General features: G+C 35.5%; 1 protein-coding gene and 1 long non-coding RNA gene across 5 annotated transcripts in view; one reads left to right on the forward strand and one right to left on the reverse strand.

The window, feature by feature from the left end:
* Positions 1-18648, reverse strand: part of EMC2 (ER membrane protein complex subunit 2) — a 47928-nt gene extending 29280 nt beyond the window's left edge. For 3 of the 4 annotated variants that reach the window (XM_054512510.2, XM_064587993.1, XM_054512508.2), the window contains exons 1-5: positions 18557-18648; positions 11949-12062; positions 11387-11451; positions 8414-8499; positions 2989-3046 (exon numbers count right to left, since the gene is read on the reverse strand). In XM_054512510.2, the coding sequence (XP_054368485.1) occupies positions 2989-3046; positions 8414-8499; positions 11387-11451; positions 11949-12062; positions 18557-18596 (363 nt within the window). In that variant the 5' untranslated portion in view covers positions 18597-18648. Of the gene's footprint in view, positions 1-2988; positions 3047-8413; positions 8500-11386; positions 11452-11948; positions 12063-12799; positions 12935-18556 lie in introns of those variants that run through there. The other variant, XM_045896047.3, reaches the window with a different exon arrangement.
* Positions 18649-18778: 130 nt separating this feature from the next.
* LOC123858799 (uncharacterized) overlaps positions 18779-22660 on the forward strand; it is a 157391-nt gene continuing 153509 nt past the window's right edge. Inside the window, exon 1 of the long non-coding RNA XR_010410548.1 lies at positions 18779-18854. This is a non-coding gene — a long non-coding RNA (uncharacterized LOC123858799). The remainder of the gene's footprint in view (positions 18855-22660) is intronic.

Below are 22660 nucleotides of genomic sequence, written 5' to 3' on the forward strand. Positions count from 1 at the left end.
GAGGACATTCCACGGTCCATCATCTTTGCTTCATTTCAACCACACTCATCCTTCAAGGCCCGCAAGGCTCAAAAATCACAAAAAAAGTGACTAAAAATTTAACAGACTATTTTCAAAGTCCATAATCTGCTCACTATACCACTCTGCATCCCTAAGTACAAGGTCAAGTGGGTGTCTAATTTGTTCTATTCCCAGCACACTGTAAGCACTCAACAAATGTTTTTTTGAAAGATTAATGAATGCATAGGAGAAGGAAGCAGAGCTCCTTAAAACCTGAATGAACAACCTCATTTCTATACTGGACATCTAGAAACATAGAGGCACAAGACCAATAATAGAGTCATATGATCACTTTTATACAACGCAAAGAAGAGCTAAGTGTAAAAGCTTGAATTATAACTATGGATGAGGGTGCAACTAGACTTTCCCACCTTTGAGGTAATACTTTACAGTTGCTTTGAAAAAAGAAATTGTGATGTCTTCTATACTGCCACTTAACTGTTTATGTAACTGAATTCTTCCCCTACTAGACTTAATGAGCTCTAGGTCTTATATGGTTTGGTTATCTCCCTCAAAGTCCACCCCAGTGCTTTCTATGGATACATTGACAGGAACTGTCTTCATTCTTAGTAACACCAACATTCTGGTGGCTCATGACAGACACTCAATAAACATTTACAGAAGGACAGAAGGGACTAAGGGGACATTAGATAAAGACAATATTTAATGAAAAAAATAATACATTTAGCAAAGCTGAATTTAGTCACTTTGTTTTAAAATGTTTACCTAGCAACTAAAGGATTTAGTTACTACCACCTCTTACATGGTCTATGAATGAAACCATTTGGGTTTTTCTTTTAGTCAATCTTAGAGCCATAGAATATGAAAAGTACTACGAACACAGAGAAATAATTACATATTATCTTAGAGCCTGAAAAAGTGAAATAACTTATTAAAAATATCTCCAACTTAAACTAACACAGAAGCAAAATGTTTGACTCCTAATTCCAAGAAAATAAATCAAAAGTTATTGACTTTTAACCTGGTATTAAAAAAAAAAACATAAACTTTTTTCAGAAACTTGATTTCATATTTTCAATATTTGGCTACGTGAAAAATGAATACCTTTGAAATTGTAGTGAAGTCTTATAACTGAAATAAGTACATGAGAAAAGCTTCAGGAAAAGAAAAATGGTGCTATTTTATTAAAACAGGTGGCAAGTGATTAGGATAGTTAAGATTAAAAAAATTATTCAGAACTTTCCAATTTTAACTCTTTTATTGGAAATATGTAGATAAACTAATAGAAGCTCTATTTTTGATTTTTTGTTTTGTTTTGTTTTTTTATAATGGATAGGCTTGCAGCTCTGTCAAAACTTTTCCTTGAGCTTTGTATATGCTGAGAAGCCTCACAAAATAATAAATACTTGCTATTCAACTATCTACCTCTACCTTCCCCCTGCCCCCCAAAAAAAGACCTAGGAAGTTTCCAGAGAAAATTTCCCTGGGATGGATAATATTAAAAGCAAAAATCTAAACCATTTCACTATATATATATAACCACACTGTATAACTTACACAACATTACTTGTCAATTTTATTTCAATAAAGCTGAAAAAAGACTACCATTTAGGCAACAGATGTAAGTATTACCACAGAGTATCAGAAGGGACAAGCAGAGATCAGGGATTTATGACCAATGAATGCCTGTGATAAATGCTAACTGAATATTGCACACTTAGATATTAAATAATTGCCCAATATAGCATAAATAATTACTTAAATTGAGTAAAGTAACTAAAGTTCAATTATCAAGTATATTTGCATCTTATAATCCATAATTATACATTAAATGGCTTTTTAAAAATGTGTATTTTTAATGAAACACTTGCCAAATAAGAGAAAACTTTCACGTATTTGTGTTGTGTTAATATAACAATATCTCCTTCTATAAAAGGACAAAACAAACCCAACTGGTTTTTGTTTAAAAATTTTAAAAATATGATTTTCTTTTAGCAGGCACGTGTGCATGGACATAATAAAAAAAACATTAAAATGCCTGATATGTTATCTAAAATCTCTCTAACTTTTCATTGAATAGAAGGTAAGTCTGAGGAAAGCCATTATGCAAAAATAGTAAACTAAAATGTTCTCAAAATTAAAAAAAATCTTCAGGGTATTTTTTTTTTAAGATTTTATTTATTTATTTATTTGAGAGAGAGAGAGAGAGGGGAGAGGGTCAGAGGAAGAAGCAGGCTCTCCGCTGAGCTGGGAGCCCGATGTGGGACTCGATCCCAGGACTCCGGGATCATGACCTGAGCCGAAGGCAGTCGCTTAACCAACTGAGCCACCAAGGTGCCCCTCTTGAGGGTATTTTTAAAACAAAAATACCACATAAGTATATTTGGAACAAATAATCTGCCCAATATACTGATATACCTGTTCAAATCAGGATAAAGTAAAGATGTTATCTTATGGGAAATACAATATACATATTTCTTCTTTATACATATATACATATATGAATATACGTAAACATGTATATTACATATACCTATATGCATTCCTATTCAAGTATAAGGCAGAAAAAAGCAAAACCAAATCAAAACACCTTTATTAATTTCATATACCAATTACTATGACAACTTCTCTCATTTTTCATTGAGACAACTAAAATATAACTACTCAAACAAGTTATTTTATCATAAACTTCAAAATACTACAAATCCACTGAGCTCTGCTGGGCTTTTTTGCAAACACATAAAATTCTTTCTTTCTAAATTTCCACTAGTTCCTAATAAGATATCCTATGAGTCAAATTTCACTGAAGAGTTTTAAGTCTCTTTTAAAAATGTGGCCCCCAACAGAAAGTATTTAAAAAGATAAAACCTGGTTTCATATGTATTTTTCCATTATTTCAAAAACTGAATTAATTTCATCTTTTAAAACAAAATTTAGACAATCTTCAGGGCAATTCAGCTAACTTACAGTGTTAGTTGGATCTTCTTGTAAAATTCTATCATATAGTTGTACAGCATCATCATATCTATATAAAAAGAAAAAAAAATCAAGAATCATTATTTTAAATTTTAGTGACAAATAGTAAATACAGAAAAAGATTAAACTGGCAGGACTTTAAATGCATTTAAAATTGCAATCCAAGTCTCTTCTGATCTTCATGTAACAACAGATATTTGCTACAGTATCATTTTTTACAGAAAAAAATTCATGTATAAAGTATTTATAGAAAAACTTACTTAATATACTGATTCATGAACAACAACAACAAAAGAGATGAACAAAAATGCACTGATTCAATCTGGCCTAAATACAAAGGTAAAAACTAGCAACACAAAGATACCTTTGTGGTCCTAGGTATACCTAGAATTACAGCCAATAAAGCATAAGAACAAGTTTAATTTTAATAAACAAATCCATAAGGAAATGATCTGTGATTTAATTCTCTTTAATGAATACTTATGATAGCTTTTCTTAGTTGAGTTGGTTCAGTTCAATTCATTAAGCACCTGTTAAATATACACCTGAAATACACTCTCGTGGGTTACAATCTTATAAAGGAAATAGTTAACAATTTATCAATGAAAAAAAATAATCAAATATTTCAGCATATGACTAACAAGGCAAAATAAACATTATGTGATAGGGAATCAAGGGGAAGGATACATCAAAAATCACATAAAGAATATCATATACTCTTATATTTGGGAATCTTGTTTAGGGTGTAAGGGAATAACTGATTCTGAAATTCCTTCCTATCCATAACCCTAACTCTACTCCAATCAATTTCTCCATTTCTAGATACAGATCTTTAAAGAAAACAAAGAACAATGTTTAAAAACTTTCACAGCAATGTTTCTAAAACTAGGAACAACAGCTAAATTCTTGAGATCTATTCATAAGTTTCCTAATTTTTTAATTTTATATTTTTCTCTTAATGATATTCAATATATGAATATTCTATTATCATAACAATGACACATCTTTTAACTAAATACTGCCCCACAATTTTAGTGCCCAAGACTCTTTGTGATTATGATCATGCTAGTAGGTAAGAATATTTTAACTGTAGCAGAGAACTGAGAAAAATAAAAGCAGACTTAATTTGTAAATGTGTTCATACCATACAAAGACCAAATAGCATCACTGCACACTAAGTCAATCAGACTTGAGTAGTTCAAATTAAATTAGTTTGGACCTCAAACACATGGTAATATAGAAGTATGTTAGCCTCAAAAGAGCCTGCAACTAAATGGGGAAACCTAAAATAAAATCATTAAATAGTAATAAAACAAAACAATGAAGTATATAAATAAGGACAAAATAAATGTTATACAGCAAGGGTTCTCACAAGACAGAGTATATGAGAATCCCCTGGGAATCTTTTTCTAATTATATAATCTCTGACAAACACACTGGGAATAACAGAAGATAATAGGAAACCATTCATTTCATTAATATAACAATAACCTGAATTTTAGTAGTTTTCTAGTTTTTTGGGTTTTTTATTAGAAAACCTACATTGTTTTTATAGTTGTACAAAAACTATACACATAGTGGCACCTGGGTGGCTCAGTCAGTTAAGCATCTGCCTTTGGCTCAGGTCATGATCTCAGGGTCAGGTCAGACTCCCTGCTCAGCAGAGTTTGCTTCTCCTTCTCCCTTTGCCCCTACCCCCAGGTTATGTGCTCTCTCTCCCTCTCAAATAAATAAATAAAATCTTAAAAAAAAAAACAAAAACTACACACATAAAGTATTAATACCTAGTTTTATATTTAAGTTTTACTATAATTAAAAAATAGTAAGTTCTGTAAAAACTATGATGGTTAATTTTTCTAACTGAGCGTGATGAATATCAACTTGACTGGCCATATGGTGCCCAGATTAAATACTATTCCTGGATATGTCAAAGGATACTTCCAGGTGAGATCAGCATTTGAATCTGTGGGCTCAGTAAAATAGAGAGCCTTCCCCAATGTGGGTGGACATTACCCAATCCCATGAGAGCTTGAATAAAACAACTGCAGAGGAAAGAGGTGTTCACTGCCTCACTACTTGGGCTGGAACATCTCATCTCAACTTCTCCTGCCCTTAGTCTGGAATTTACACCATCGACTCTCTGGTGCTCAGGCCTTTGGACTTGGACTGAGACTGAACTACATCACCAACTTTCCTGGGTCTCCAAGTTGCAGACAGCAGATTCTAGGACTGCTCAGCCTCCATAATTACTTCATAATAAATCTCACCCTCTCCCTATGCATCCTTCCTCCCTCCTCTCACCCCTATATATGTACAGCAATATCTTCTTGGCTCTGTTTCTTTAGAGAATCCTAATACACTGAAGGTCCACAAGAATTTACCTTTAGTCAGCAATGTTCTCAAACCTACTTGTCTATTCTCCTGCAGGGCTTCTTTTAAAAGAAAGATCTGGATTACACCCCTAACAAAGTGATCTCAGTTAAGTGGGGAGCAGGCAACTACATATTTTTTTTTAACATGCCACAGATCACTCTAATTCAAAGACACATAGTAGTCACTTTAAAAAAAAAAAAACAGCAAAACCTTACTGAGTAAAATGATTACATGAGTTTCAATTAAAGAGTAAGGCTTAAAGAATTAGAGTTCAGTAGGTGTCATAGAAAACTTGACTTAAAAATAAATTATTGTTACCATATCAATTTTTTTGTTTAGTTAGAAGATGGGTAGAGGGATAGTAACTATTAAAATGTGTGCTTTGAAACTAGTACCTCTCAAATCTTTACAAGTTAATTTTAAAAATCATTCATCTTAGCACTGGGTGTTATACGCAACTAATGAATTATTAAACATTACATCAAAAACTAATGATGTATTATATACTGGCTAATTGAATTTAAATAAACAAAAACAGAAAAATAAAAAAGTCATTCATCTTGGACTCTGGGGTGTGTTTGGCTATTCACACATTTTAAGAATGCTCTAGAAATTTATACTATTTGAAATAAAACAAAAAGTGGTATTAGAGTAAAACACTGATTCAGGAACAGTCCTTTGTAGATTTCTTCCTTTTGTCCTTTGATTCAAAATTACTTTCTGCTAACCTAAAATAATACTATTTTATTTATTTTTCTTTATCTATGCCCTTCACTTGCTTACAGAGACAGTCTAATGGGATTAAACTGTATATATACACAAACACATAAACTAAGGAATAAAGGGATTAAGAAAAATTGTATCAATACATTCTGCTTACTAAAAGCTACTATGACGTACAAGTTAACTCTGTCTTAACCTAAAACACCAAATTAAAACACTGATGAAAGAAACTGAGAAAATCAAAAGATATCCATGCTCATGGATTGGAAAAATACTGGTAAAATTGTCATACTACCTAAAGTAATGTAATGATTCTGTGCAATCCCTATCAAAATTCCAACGGCATTTCCCACAGGACTAGAATAATCCCAAAATTTGCGTGGAACCACAAAACACCCTGAATATCCAAAGCCATCCTGAGCAATCAGAACAAAGCTGGAGACATCATACTTCCTGATTTCAAACTATATCACAAAGGTATAGGAATCAAAACATTATGGTATTGGCATAACAACATAAATTAATGTAACACATAAATTAATGTAACAACAGAAAATCCAGAAACAAACCCACACATGCATGGCCAACTGATTTACAAAACAGAAGCTAAAAATATACAATGGGAGAAGGATAGTTTCTTCAATAAATGGTGTTGGGAAAACTGGACAGCCACATGCAAAAAAATAAAACTGGACCACTACCTTTACACCACACATAAAAATCAACTCGAAATTGATTAAAGACATCAACATTAAGACCTGAAATAGCAAAATTCCTAGAAGAAAACATAAGCAGTAAGCTCTCCGATGTCAGTCTCGGTGATGATTTTTTAGATTTGACACCAAAAGCAAAAGCCAACAAGAGCAAAACTAAAGAAGTGGGACTACATCAAACTCAAAAGCTTCTGTACAACAAAGAAAACATTCAACAAAATGAAAAGACAACCAAGGCAGACATACAGGTACATGGCAAACAGGTACATGAAAAGGTGTTCGACATCACTAATCAACAGGGAAATGAAAATCAAAACCACAATGAGCTACTACCTCACACATATTAGAATGGCTATTACCAAAAAGACAAGACATAACAAGTGTTGGCAAAGATTCAGAGAAAAGGAAACCCTTGTGCACTGTTGATGGGAATGTAAACTGGCATAGACACCAAGAAAAACAGTATGGAGGTCCCTTAAAAAAATTCAAAACAGAACTACCATTTGATCCAGCAATTCCACTTCTGGGTATTTAACCAAAGGAAACAAAATCACTATCTTGAAAAGATATTTCCAACCTCACGTTCATTGCAGCATTATTTGCAATAACCAATACATGGAAACAACCTAAGTGCCCATTGACAGATGAGTAGATAAAGAAGTCTGACATAATGGAATATTATTCAGCCATAAAAGAGAAAGAAATTCTTTCATTTATGACAACTTGGATGGACCTTGAGGGCATATGCTAAATGTAACAGTCAAACAGAGAAAGACAAATACTACATGATCTCACTGACATGTGGAATCAAAAAGAACACAAACTCACAGACACAGAAAACAGATTAGTGGCTGCCAGAGGTGGGCAGCGGGGGTGGGCAAAATAGGTAACAGTGCTCAAAAGGTACAAATCTCCAGTTATAAAATAAGTCCTGGGAATATAATGTACGGCATAGTCACTATAGTTAACAATACTGTGTTGTGTAAGTGAAAGTTGCTGAGAGAGTAAATCTTAAAAGTTCTCCTAAGAAAAAAAAAAGTATAACAATGTATGGTGATGGATATTAACTAAACTTACTGTGGTAATCATTTCACAATATACACAAATATCAGATCATGATGTCATACACCTGAAACTAATACAATGTCAATTATATCTCTTTAAAAAAATAAGTAACTTCTATACCTCAAATACCTGAAAGGGTACTACACATATGTCATTACTAATTCCCAAAACAACCCTGATAAATTGGTAGTACTCTCATTTTGCAGAGGAATAAGGCTAAAAGGCTTAAATAAGTTATATAATGTGCCAGATATACAACTAATAAATCCTAGAAACAGGATTTAAAACCAACCCTTACTCCAAAACACAATCCCATTTCACTAGGCCAGAGATGGTAAATGAATTGCACTCCTGTGTCAAATCCTATTTATTGGGAGTAACGGGCAAGATTTAGGCTGAAAAGCACTCTGACACTATTCTGGAGCTCAGTAGCAAAAGATCTTGCACGATTAATGATGTCGTCATGGAGGCAGGAGGACCTGTATCTAGACCCCATGCTTGCCATTTTAAAATGGGATCATACCGTTTTTAGATTCAGTTACCTTTCCATGGCTTCAAATCTCATGCCAGTTAGTCTTTTGACTCTGTGACTGCCAGGGAACTGTCTTCTCAACTCCTGAAGACAAAACTGAAAAAATAATCGGTAAAAAAGACTTAAAGAGTAGTAAGTACATTACATTACATACACTAGACGGGCTACAAGGAATGGCCTATATAGTCTTCTTAAATCACTTCATTAGTGTGCTCTAACAACATGAAGTGAAATTAACTGGTAATGAATAATGGGGTAAAAGAAGAACTCTGAAATTACAGTGGGAGCAACAATCAGTTCTCAGAAACTGATTATACTCTTAACTGGGAAAATAAGCAGGTCATGGGATACACTAATAACTCTTCAGATACCGCCATATTACTCCTCCTTCACAATTGCTTCCATAACGTGTTAGGCCCAACTTAAACGTTTATAACAACTTCCTGGCTTTTAGTTTCTATTATCTAAGCATTCTCTTGAAAAAATTAAGCTCTTTGACAGTACTCCCAAGTCCTGCAAATACTATAACACTATTTGCCCTGTTAATACATGCCCTCATGTATTAACCAATCATTTTGTCAGTACACATACCATGATTTGGGGTCATAAAACACAGACACCAAATCTGGAGAGTACCAATCTCCTTTGGGAGATATCCATAATTCACCCATCAACTTCAATAAATAAATAATCAAGTATTTTGAGCACCAACTATGTTCTCAGCAACATATGAGGATTTTAAGAGTCTTGGAAGCACTAGAAGTATTAAGGATTATAAAAATGGTCCATTCTAGTGCCCCAAAGCAAAAGTGACCAAAAAAATACCTTTCACTAGTGAAGAAACTATTAGTTAATAAGAAAGTAAGTTATAACATGATCTGGAAGTATAGCTTTCAAGAATGTGGCTAAAAATCTGCCACACTAAGGAAAATATTCAAGTTAGTCAAAACTGAAGATGATGTTCGCTTATTTCTTTGACACCACACAAAACTCATACTGTTTGGTCAATTAAGCTGTGTAGGAATTCTGAACATTAAAAAAAATACTGTGTTACAAAAAAAGCTACCATTTAATTTGATCTCCTGCTTTGGTTATCAACATTATCTAATTTGATTCTCCTACTTTATCAAATGGCATTTGGCTACTTAAAAAACAACTCAATATTTCCCTTAAGATGTAAGCTGCCACCTCTGTAAATATTTAAAAGACTATTTCAGGGTTCAGTTGGTTAAGTGTCCAACTCTTAATTTCAGGTCAGGTCATGATCTCACGGTCATGGGATCGAGCCCCAGGTTGGGCTCTGCACTGAGCATAGAGCCTGCTTGAGATTCTCTCTCTCCCTCGCCCCCTAACTCTCCCCCCTTAAATAGATAGATAGATAAATAAATAAATAAATAAATAGACACTCATAGGTTCTGAAGGTAATCTAAAAGGTTTTACGGAATATTTTTTTTACTACTAGCAGCTCCACTGAAATTAGATGTATAGCCAACATAACATAATTAATTACCTTGGAAAAAAACAATGCTATTTCAGAGATGCATATATTCTCTGGTATTTCTACTTTCTGTTTGCATGTACTTTCTTTGTGGCTTAAATGAGGAAGTAGCATAAAGTAGTACTTAAGAACTCAGGATTATAAAATAGAACAAAAAAGCCAAAACCTCCACTTTTTGATTTATGAAATGAGTATAATAATAGGGTCAAGCAAAAATCAAATTAAGAAATAACTGTTAAGATTAAATAAAGTATGATATAAAGCATTTAGCACAGGGCCTATCACAAGTGTTCAAAAATATAGCTATTATCATTCTTTTATTTTAAAAGCAGTATTAATATTTTAAGTCATATCCTACACGTGTTAGATTTTCTAATAATTTAAGAGATACATTTACAACACTGCAAAAGAGTATTTAACATTATGTATAGATCTTCCACTTACGATAGGGTTACATCCCAATAAATCCATGGTAAGTTCAAAATATTGAAAGTCAAAAATGCATTTAATACATCTAATCTACTGGGCGCCTGGGTGGCTCAGTTGGTTAAGCGACTGCCTTCGGCTCAGGTCATGATTCTGGAGTCCCTGGATCGCATCCCGCATTGGGCTCCCTGCTCGGCAGGGAGTCTGCTTTGCCCTCTGACCCTATCCCCTCTCATGTGTTCTCTATCATTCTCTCTCTCTCTCAAATAAATAAATAAAATCTTAAAAAAAAAAAAAAAATACACCTAATCTACTGAACAGCATAGCTTAGCCTAGCACACCTTACACATGCTCAGAACACTTACTTTAGCCTATAGTTGGGCAAAATCATCTAACACAAAGCCTATTTTACAATAAAGTATCGACTATCTCATGTAATTTACTAAATACTGCACTGAAAGTGAAAAACAGAATGGTTGTATGGGTATAGAATGGTAATAAGTTTATCAGTTGTTTACCCTTCTGATCACATGGCTGACTGGGAGGTACAGCCCACTGCCACTGCCCAGCATCATGAGAAAGTATCATACCACCTACCATTAGCCTGGGAAAAGATCAAAATTCAAAGTATAGTTTCTACTGAATGTGTAATACTTTCACACCATCATAAAGTTGAAAAATCCTAAGTCAAATCATAAGTCAGTGACTCTCTGTTATGAAAGTCATTCAACAAGCCAAAAGATAAACTTGTTTTAAACTATATGCTTCTTATTTTAAACTCTGTAATAGCATAATTTACCTCTTAACTAGATAACCTTCACCAACTAATTTAACCTCTTCAGTAAAAACTGGAATACTAAATACTTCCCAAGATTATTAAAAAGATTTAAGAACATTCCCTGTCCCAAAGTACCTAGTTAGTCTCTCCTATTCTTAAGAGTAGCACTGAAAACGACCTATAAAAGCATTCAAATACAAGCCATGTACAAAATTTTAGCTACTTATAATTCATGTAGCAAATTTAAAATAAAATAAAATATAATTAGTTTAAATACCTACCAATGCCAAGTCATCTCGACCATAGTCTAGGGCTGCAATCATCACTTGCTCATATATGATCCAAACTAGACACAGAGAGAGAAAAAAAATGAATTTAAGTAAAAATCTCCCAAAAGAAATTATTCTTCTTGTTTCTGATATCTTAGAGAACGTTACTTGCAACTGAAAATTGATTTATTATATATCTAGAATTAAGAAAGCATCCTTATGTGCTTTCAATAATGTAAAATATTTTAATCTTATAAGTTTAAAAAAATCTACTATTATTTAATACCTTTGTTCTTCTAAAAAATTCTTTATGAAATACATTTTGATCAGACCAGGACAATAGCCTTGTGAGCTTTAAAAGAAAAATACCTATTTGATTGCTTCACTACAACCAGCAATTAGAAATCCTTCTCAAAATAATGCATCATTAGACATCCTGAGAAGATTTTTTTAAAAAAGGACAAACCATAAATTGATATAAACAGCAGGAAAAACATAATAAAAAGATGCTTTAAAAAAAAAAAAAACTAAAAACCAAAACAGAACACAAGCCAAGCATGAATAAAGAACTTACTATCATCTCCAAGCTTAGAAGCATATTCATTAATTAATTCCTCTCCAACTTCCACAATTTGCTCACTGTTTCGTGAGTTTTCTTCTCTCCATTTTCTCATTTTATCTCGCATTTCTGAAAAAATAAAGTTTGTTATTACATATATATTTGATCAGTATCAAAAAATTGGTAAGGAAGTTGAAATCAACTTCTCAGGTAGAGAAAATAAAGTCACACTAATATAAGTCTATGGTATGTCAAAATTCATAAAGCAGAAAACCAATTTAACAAGAGCAACAGATCCTTTAGAAGATTAAAGACCTTACAACTGATGTTACAACTACAAAAGTAATGAATGGCATTGGTCCGCCACAAAGATCCTCTAATCCTTTAAGCAACTATGGATCTTCACTTTTTTGAAGTTACAGACAACTCTCAGAAATTGATAAAAGCTAGAGATAATTTTCCCAGGAAAAAAAAAAAAACACATAAAATTATACATAGAAATCTCAAAAATCCAAAGTACTCCTGAAGCTCCTACTCACTCAACAATGTAAAATTTCATAATCAGGGGATCATATTAGGCAATCAGCATTGAAAGGACAGTCATCACAAAACTTCCTTAATAACATTACAAAAGTATATATAATGTATAAAGATACACAACCATGCAAGAAAATAAACAGTGACAGATTCAGAACAAAGGAAATCTTTCAATTATATATACAATAATAAAAATGTAGAGTAAGGTAAAAAGCACTAGCAAACAAGTCACAAGAACCACTTTGCATATTATAAAACAAGAGGAAACAGGAATTTTAATGAACAGCATATTGACAGCAGGAATAATAACAAGGAAAAAGAAAGAGTACCTAATCCAGTAAAGATCTTTTTCATATAGTTATGGTAGAATGAAATGTCCAATTCGCCAATCACATAGATGCTTTCTTACTCCTACCTCTGAAAATCTAACATATTTATTCATCTGAAGTACCAACTTCTTCCTTCTACAGACACAGATATAGAATAGATTTAAACAGTTAAATTGTTGTTGAACACATGAGTTAAATAAACAATATGCTAGGCCCCTAGAGAAAAAGTATAGAAGAAGCACAACGGATTTTCACACTTTCGTATGCATTATCTGAGTCCCTATAGCTCAAAGTCTAAAACAAACAAACAAACAAAAAAACAAAAATCCAAGACAAAAACAGATCCTAAATGATCTGAGAAAATCAAATTAACACACAGTTAATTCCTTCTACTGACAACTAGAAATCAGCTTGACTCTTACTCCACAGAGGAAATAACCTTGAACTGAATCTTACAAGGTTGAAGAGGAAATGGACAAAAAAAAAAAGGTCATTCATACCCCACAGGTTAAGGGCTCAGTCCCACAAAACTGCCCCCACTTTAGACAGCAATCACAAGTCAGGGCCACCAATATTTCTGACCAACTGTCTATAAAGTCTGGGGTTCGGGTGCCTGGGTGGCTCAGTCTGTTAAGCATCTGCCTTTGGCTCAGGTCATCTCAGGGTCCTGCGATCAAGCTCCGCATCAGGCTCTCTGCTCAGCGGCGAGTCTGCTTCTCCCTCTCCCTCTGCCTCTGTGATCTCTCTCTCTCAAATAAATAAATAAAATCTTAAAAAAAAAAAAGTCTGGGGTTCTCACAACCACCTCCTTAGGTTTGCAAGAATGCCTCAAGGAACTCAGATAAGTGCTTCACTTATTATTATGGATTTATTATAAAAAATACAACTCAGGAACAGTCAAATGGAAGAGCTACATAGGGTAAAGGGGGGGGGGGGAAGGGAAGCAGAGGAACTTCCATGTTCTCTCTAAGCGAGTCACCATCCCAGTACCTTGATGTGCTTAGCAACCTGGAAGCTCTCCAAACACCATTGCTTAAGGGGATTATGGGGATTTCATTCCACCGGCATGATTGATCTCCAGATGATCTCCCCTCCCAGGAAGTCAAGGAATGAGACTAAAATTCCAACCTTTTAATCTTGCCCTGGTCTTTTGGATAACCACCCCCCAACCGGAAGCAACCAGCCTCCAATCATCTCATTAGTAGACAAAAAGATACTCTTACAATTCTAGAAACTCCAAAGGTCTTAGAGGCTCTTGTGTCAGAAACCCAGAAAAAAAGACTAAATATAACAAAAACTGTTCCTATCAACCCTATCATTCAGGAAATTTCAAGGGTTTAGGAGCTCTGTGACAGGAACTAGCGACAAAAAAACAAATACACACCCCTTATCACATCACAACATATGTTATCTTTAGATCCACAGCATGGGTTCTCAAAACTCATTCAAACTCTATCCCCTATACCATGGTTCACTTACAGTCTTAAATCCACGTTCACTTTCAACCTAGCAGATTATTTTATTTTATCTTAAAGATTTATTTATGGGCACCTGAGTGGCTCAGTTGGTTAAGCAAATGCCTTCAGCTCAGGTCATGATCCTGGAGTATCAGGATCGAGTCTCACATCAGGCTCCCTGCTCATTTGGAAGCCTGCTTCTCCCTCTGACCCTACCCCCTCTTGTGCACTCTCTCTCTCAAATAAATAAAATCTTACAAAAAAAAAAAAAAAAGACTTATTTATTTATTTGAGAGAGAGAGTGCATTTAGAGGAGAGGGGCTGAGGGAGATGTAGAGAAAAACCCAAGCAGACTCTGCACTGAGCACAGAAGCTGACCTGAGGCTCAATCTCACGACCCTGAGATCACAACCTGAGCCAAAACCAAGAGTCAGACACTTAATCAACTGGGCTACCCAGTTTATTTTAAAAGAGGAGTAAGTGCCTTGGGAATATAAATTATTTAGTGTTTTACAGATCTCATCCATAACACTGTACCCTTTGCCCATATGCTGAACCCAAATTAGGCTAGCATTCAAGGCGCCAACCTAGCTCTTACCTTGAAAAAATTACCTTCACAAAACATATACATATCCATAAGAATGTATCTTTAGCTTAGAAGTGAAATCTCAGGGTATGTTCCATGAGATCTGGGATCCTGCCTGTCTTGTTTAGCACTGTATCCTCAGGAACTAGAACAGTGCTTAGTGCAAAGTACTCCAGATACGTATTTAATTAACATGTTATTTAGTATATAGGCTAATAGTTAAAGCTAGGTGTGAATGAGATCACCCACAGAAGGCATTTAACCTTTTAATTTTAGACTCTTTGAATCTGATGAGACCTTTGAACCCTCTTTTCCCAGAAAGATGTACATGTTTACATACATTCAATTTTACATACAATTTCAGGGAATTCAAAGACCACATAAAACTTACCCCTCCATCAGTCAGGATTCTACTGATCTCAGGTTTAATAACCACCAATAACAGATTAAGTAGAATGCTAAGAAAAGAACCATTAGGGACACTAAAAATCAAGGAGCAAATGGATATAGAAAACTCAAAAAGGAAAGGTCTGAAAAGTAAGAGGAGACCCATAATGTTATTATGAAACCAAGGAAAGAATGTTTCACGGTGTGATCTGTAACAACTAATATAGTGGTAAAAAAAAACCACATTAGACCTGGCATTAGGTTTCCCTAGAAACCTTACTGGAATGAGAGGGCATGGAAACCAAATTATGTTGTTTGGATGACTGAATAAAGAGAAAGTAGAGACAATAAGTACTTTAATAATTATTTTTCCAACAAATATTCATTTAGTGCCTATTTCAAGCCAGGCATTGTGCTAGACATCCTATCCATATCCTGGCCAAATATCCTATTTTTGAGAAATTTGGCTATACCCTTCTTACAACTCTCTTTCCCACCTCCAAACTCCTAAGTAGTAACTCCTCTAACAAACATTAATTTTCAACCGGTTGAATAAGTAAACCATATATTCTACTTTTTTTATAGAGCCCAAAAGATCGTAAGTGTTAGACTTACTATATGGGTCTTTTATAAACGTGATAAATTTTCCTATCACAAGAATTATAGTACTTTTTGAACAAGCCATTTCCACAACCTTAATTCATGATGCTGTTCAATGGAATTCTTAAGGACACAGGTCCAACTGACATGCTCTCCCAAAAAAAATCTAAACAAAAAACTATCTCTAAGAGTCCTCTATCACCTTCTAAAATCCTAAAAATTTGTTACTATAAGTTTCTGAAAGAAAAATCTAGATCACTCTTTAAAAGTCCCCTAAAATAGAACTCTGATTCTGGAAAGGTCTGAAACCTTCATTTTACAAATAAGCAAACTAGGGCGCCTGGGTGGCTCAGTTGGTTAAGTGACTGCCTTCGGCTCAGGTCATGATCCTGGAGTCCCTGGATCGAGTCCCTGGATCGAGTCCCGCATCGCAGGGAGCCCGCTTCTCCCTCTGACCCTCCCCCCTCTCATGTGCTCTCTGTCTCTCTCATTCTCTCTGTCTCAAATAAATAAATAAAATCTTTAAAAAAAAAAAAAAAACAAATAAGCAAACTATATCCTATTAATAAAGTGAGCTGCCTAAGTCTACCTAAGATACTACAGAAATTTTTTCAATACTAGAAAAATGGCTTATAGTCTTTTGTGACAATTTGTTAATGTTTATTATTAATGCCATTAACAATTCACTTAGTCAACAAATAATGACTGAGCAACTCCAAAATGTCTAGCACAAGACCAAGATACGACTGGTCCCTCCCTCCATTCTAGGAGACAGAAGTTTAACACTTAACAAATTGGATAAGTACTTCAATAGTATGAGGACACAGAGTTAAGGGCCAGGAGTACATTTTGTTGCTTTTGTTGTTGTTTTTTTTTCTTTTTAAAAAATTTTAGTGGAGGGCTAAGGTAGGGTGGTAAAGGAAGGCTCTCTGAAGTTCGTGACCTTTGAGGGAAATTCTGATAAACAGAATATATAATGGTAGCAAGAATACGGCAAGAAAGGAAAAACACTCCTAGTGGAAGAAATAGCATCTGTCCAGCCCTAAGACAGAGGAGTAGGGGAATTCAACAAAAGTCAGCATAGCCAGCTCATAAAGTAAGGGAGAAAATAGTTAAGATAAAGCTGGAGACATGGGCAGGATCATATTTTTTATAAAGCACTTAATAGTTTAAAAGCACTTTAACATGCTCTCTTTTGTTCAATCATACTTGTGAAGTAGCTAATATTCATTATTCTAAATCCACTCCTCCTTAGAATACCCACAGGATAAAGTCCAAGTTACCTAGTTAAGTCACCTTGTCTGCTGATAGGTACGATAGTTACACATCTACTTGTTCCTACCATCTAAGAAACCTATATTGAACATACCTTCAAAGTAACACTTTCTAAAAAGCATGAAATATTTGAAACACTTTTTAAAAAGCATTAAAAGTAACAGCCACATATCTACCATCTGGCTTAAAAATATATCCTGACACAAGCCTTTTAAAACTATGTATTTTACAGGTCTGTCCTCTCATTAGACTGTGAACTCGCTAAAAGTAAGGACTGTGTGTTACTTAATTTAATATACCCAGGATCTAGCACAAAGCATTTAATACTTTTAATATAATGAATTCCCCAAATGCAGGTAGAAATACTTTTCACAGTGAGCTAGAGGCCACAAAACCAATGATAAATTATTGAATTCAGTTCAAGTATAAAGGAATTTTACCTTTTCCCATACATGTTTGCAATTTTGTAATACTGGATAGATACATTCACCATTAAATGGTCAATATAACTTTCAGTCCACATGTTATTAGGTCATTGTTTAAATATCTGAAGAAGGAATTCACTAAACAAATAAGCTATTAAAGTCTACTGTTAAATGATGAGAATAGAAATTTCAATTACACAACATTCATGCCTTAGAGAAACTCGAGGCTCTTCTCTTAACCATGCTTCCCACTAAAGTTTTTAGGAGAACAATCTCTTACAGAATTGGTTCAAAGTTTGGCTGCTTCCAGATTTAAACAACACACTCCACCTTAGATTAAAGTAGGATGGGAAAACAAGCCCATCACACTTATGCATATGCCCAAGATAACCAGTTATTTCCCCTTTCAGAAAAGGAATTACTGGCAGGACGTGAGAAGAAAGTTGTGTTACGAGTCTAAGTGTGTTTTGAGGGGCAATGGGGCAGCGAATACTGAAGAGGAGAATTCAGAGACCCAGTTTTGCAGAGAGAACGAAATGTAAAGTGGCACGTAGAAAAATCAGATTTGTTCATGGGTCTTTCACAGACCTTTACTGCACAGAGTTGTAACCTTTCCACAGCACTTAATAAAAGGCCTTATAGACCGTGTATTTCTTGGCTGCAGGGAAGCTTCAGCAGGCAACTATCCCGCCTCCTCCGCGCCGCCCAGCAGCCACATGAAATGTGTGACAGCCCTCCCGCCTTATAATGGAAGCTACCCTGGGCCACTGTACTGGCGCAGAAGTACGTGGGTCAGTCTGTCGATGAGCACAAGCGGTGGGGAACACCGCAGACTCCAGTCGAAGGCCGGGCCAAGGAAGGGGTCAGCCTCAACCTCCCCCTTAGCCACCACCTCAGCTCGGCCCGTCCAGAGAGAGCTCCAGTGCAGAAGACAGACCGGAGACTCCACGGCTCCACGGGCAGCAGTTACTGCCGAACCGCTTCCCAGGGCTTTCGGTCTTTCCGCACCCGCCCCGCCCGCAGTTACCTTCCCAAGTGACATCGTAAAGCTCTGAGACCTTCGCCATCTTCTCAGAACCTGGAGGCAGGGAATGAGAGGGCGGGGAGACACTGTCACGTGACCTGAGACCGGGAGGTGGCGAATTACGACACCATTTTTCATTGGCCGAGAGAGCGGAGGGGGCGGGAATCGCTGCGCACGTGCACACGGCTCTGCGGAGGGGCTGTTGGGGAAAGGGGCGGGGTCAGCTGGGCGGCGGCAGACTTTCACGGACTTTGAGGACGCCGTGGCTGAGCGCTGGGAAGTGGAGTCGGCTTGCTTTGAGGTGACTTTTTGCCAGGGATTTTTTTTTTTTTTTTTTTAGCAAATGCTGTTTTGTTTTGTTTTGTTTTTTAATATGCACCACTCTCGGTTTTTCTTTTTTTTCTATATAGGTGTATTCGTTCTCTTCCCACCCCCTAATAGTACCTTGTTCTCGTCCTGCACTGCTGCAACGTAACGTTGTGCTCCAATCCTTTATTTGCCCCCAACTTTCCTCCTTCCTTAATGGGGTTTGCTTTCCATTTTCTTTTGAATGTTCAAGTAAACTGTTACACTCCAAAAACTTTTTTAAATCTGTTGGAGGGACTAAGCGGGATTCTGCCTTTTCACATTACGTTTGTGTGGCCGAGGACTTCTTAATGTTCACCTCAATGTTTTCTTGCCAACCTGGGTTAGTCTGCCACTCTAGATTTGAAAACTCGTAAGACCAGCCAATATGTAAGTCCTTATAAATAAATGAAATACTGAATAAATGTACAAATGAGACCATCCCAGCCCCTGCACTTCGCTCCTCTGTAACCTCACGGGGGAGCCTCCTTCCTCGCCCTTTCCCACCAAGCTAATTGCTTTCAGGAACATTAGACCCCATCTACTAGACCTAGGGAGAAATGTCTGGAGTAGAAGAAATTTAGGTTCACATGCATATATTTAGTATTTAAAACAATGGAAACGTAAAATTGTAAAGGAAGAATATGTAAAGTGAGGAAAGAAAGCTAAAAATCCCTACATTACAGCCGTAGCTAAAGGACAGTGAAGAAGAGGCAATCAAGGTAGAAGAAGGGAGAAAAGAGAGTCACATCCCACAAAGCAAGGGAGTAGAACTAAAAAAAAAAGGAATTATCAATAGCATCTGCCACAGAGAAGTTCCGTAAGGACAGAAAAGACTACTGAACTTATAAACTTGGTGTAGGTTCTATATAAGGTTCATTCTCTCCAAACTTAACACACCTTGTAGAGACTCTTCATTCAAAAAAATTAAAAACCTTCCACTCAGAAATTCACATATCCTAATGCTTCAGTAGAACAATGGAATGAACAAGAACTCTATCAGACAGATTTGAATCTAGGCTCCACTGTTTAGTAAGTGGCTGACTTTCAGAATGTGTATCTCTGAGCATCAGAGTTGCTCTTTTATAAAAAAGAAGCTAGTTATATCTATATAAAAAGAAAAATATCTACTTTGAGTTGTTATCAATATTAAAAGAGATACTGCATGGCGCTCCCATGGAGGTACCAGTCCTTTGGCTATAAATACTACTTATATGCTGATAACTCCCAAATTCTCCCCTGAGACCCGATTCTGCTTTCTTGACATATTCATTTAGATAGCTAATATGCATCTCTAAGTTAACATATCCCAAACAGAACTCTGGATTCCTGCCACCACACCCCCCCAACTTGGCCTTCCCCATTGCAGTTGATTAAACTGTCTACCTAGTTGCACAAACTAAAATCCTAGGCAGTATTGTTGATTCCCCACCTGCTATGTGCAGTCTGTCAGCAAATTCTGTATTGTACTTCCAAAACTTTCCCCAAATCTATTTGCATCTCCACTGCTACTACTTCAGTCTAAGCCACAACCATCTCTCATCTGACTGTAATAGCCTCTTAACCGTGTTAGTTTCATTCTTGCTATGTAAAATCTATTTTCTATACAGCAGCCCTACTGTCTTAAAAAAAAATAAAATAAAAATCAGACTACAGAAGTCCTTTGCTCGTGGCTCTCAAATGACTCCCCCAGGCAATAAAAATATACTCTAAACCCTTTACCACAGTTTACAGGGCTCCACTCAGTGTGGCTCTCTCGTACATCCCTTACCTCATCTACCATTCTTTCTTCACTAGACCCCAGCCGTTCTGGCCTACTTTGTATTCCTCAAACATTCCAAACTCCTATCTGCCTTGGGTGGCATTTGCCCCTTATCCCTTTTCCTGGAATGTTCCTTTCCATATCTTTAAGTGGCTGTCTTCTTTTTGTCTTTTATATCTGTTTTATTTAAAACTATTATCTACTTATTTTTTTTAAAGATTTTATTTATTTATTTGACAGAGAGAGATACAGCGAGAGAGGGAACACAAGCAGGGGGAGTGGGAGAGGGAGAAGCAGGCTTCCCGCGGAGCAGGGAGCCCGATGTGGGGCTCGATGTGGGGCTCGATCCCAGGACCCTGGGATCATGACCTGAGCTGAAGGCAGACGCTTAACGACTGAGCCACCCAGGAGCCCCTAAAACTACTATCTACTTATAGGGAGGCCTTTCTTGACTATCCAATAACAAGTGGCTCCTAGTTAATGCCTATTACATCATTATGACACTTACCAGTTTAATTTTTTTTGTTTACTTATTTTCTGTATTTTTTCATTGTTATATACATTCCTTGAGAGTATGGACTTTGTCATTTTAACCTTGGAACATCCAACCTAGAAAAACCTGGCATACGGTAAATATTTATTGAATGAGTGAATTAGATACTCAAAAAATAACACCTTGTATTAGTGATTATTAGGATAATATTTCATAGTAGTGCACATTTGAACTCTACTCCTTGGTTATGGGTAGGATGTTCTCTTTTTATATCTAATATTTTCCTAAAAATTATAAACATAGTGAGTTTGGGACCATACCAATTCATTTTACATCTCCCAGCCTCTTACCACAGTATGTGGCATATGTATTTGTGACATACATCTACAAATTAATATTTGTACTAAATTGTTTATGCCTAACATTTTGTTGGATATGAATGTGGTCTATAACATGCTTTTTTTAATGTGATGCTGTCTTATGATTTTCATTTTTTTTACAAGCTTATGTTTGAGTAGTTAGAATGATAATACATCAGAATGAACTAGAGTCAGAAAGGAATAACTTTGAATAAGCCTACATTATCTTTGAGGTGGGATAAGCTTTATTTATCAAGCCATATTGGCCTACAAAGCCCTTTGGAGTGCTTCTTTTTTATGGTCAGAGTTTACTTAAATTAATATCTTCAGACATTATGAAAGACTAAAGCAACTTTTTAGATGTAATAAACCTTGTGGCATTTATAAAATGGACATCATTTAACAAGACAACATAATACCATTTGAATTGATTTTGCAATATCCAACATCATCATCATTATTTAGAATCTGTTTGCTTTGTTCTGTCTTAATCATACTGAATTAAAATATTCCACATTATGTAACAGTTTATAACCTGTATTTACTGTGACAATTATCCATGAAAGTAAATTGGTCTCACTACAAGTCTCATATAAAATTTACTATAGCTTTTAAATCATGTTATTGTTTCTAATTAGTGAATCATAGCCATAAATCCCTTTGCATTTAAGGGAAAATATTACTTATTTCATCTTCATTCCATGTCAATAGATTTTCACTGTGACACATTCACATTTGGAAGGAAGTTTTCCTTAGAGTTTTATTTACTAAAAGCCAGATTAACATGGAGCTGTTTTAAGAACCTTCCTGAACATTTTTTATTACATTTTTAAAAGATCATGTAATTTAGTATGTCCCACCCTCCAAACACAAAAGCCTATACCCCCTTTGCTGGCACAACTGTAGTGTTAGGCACTTCTAGTTTTCCCAACTTTACCATCATTTGCAGTATATGTTTTAAAATGTGCCAGCAGTTCATTTCACATCCAATTATATTATTTTAGAAAGCAAGAGAGAGTCCCTGGGAAACATTTCCAGTGAGATCACTTTGGTCCTTTCACAGTAGAATTCACAAACTGATAATTACCCCTCTGTGCCATAGTTGTAACAGTGAAAAGGAAAGTACATCCAGAAAGAGTACACCCAAA

Source organism: Mirounga angustirostris, unplaced genomic scaffold, assembly GCF_029215605.1.
Source record: "Mirounga angustirostris isolate CCGP_5_RB_7025 unplaced genomic scaffold, mMirAng1.0.hap1 SCAF_4, whole genome shotgun sequence".
Lineage (NCBI taxonomy): Eukaryota > Metazoa > Chordata > Mammalia > Carnivora > Phocidae > Mirounga > Mirounga angustirostris.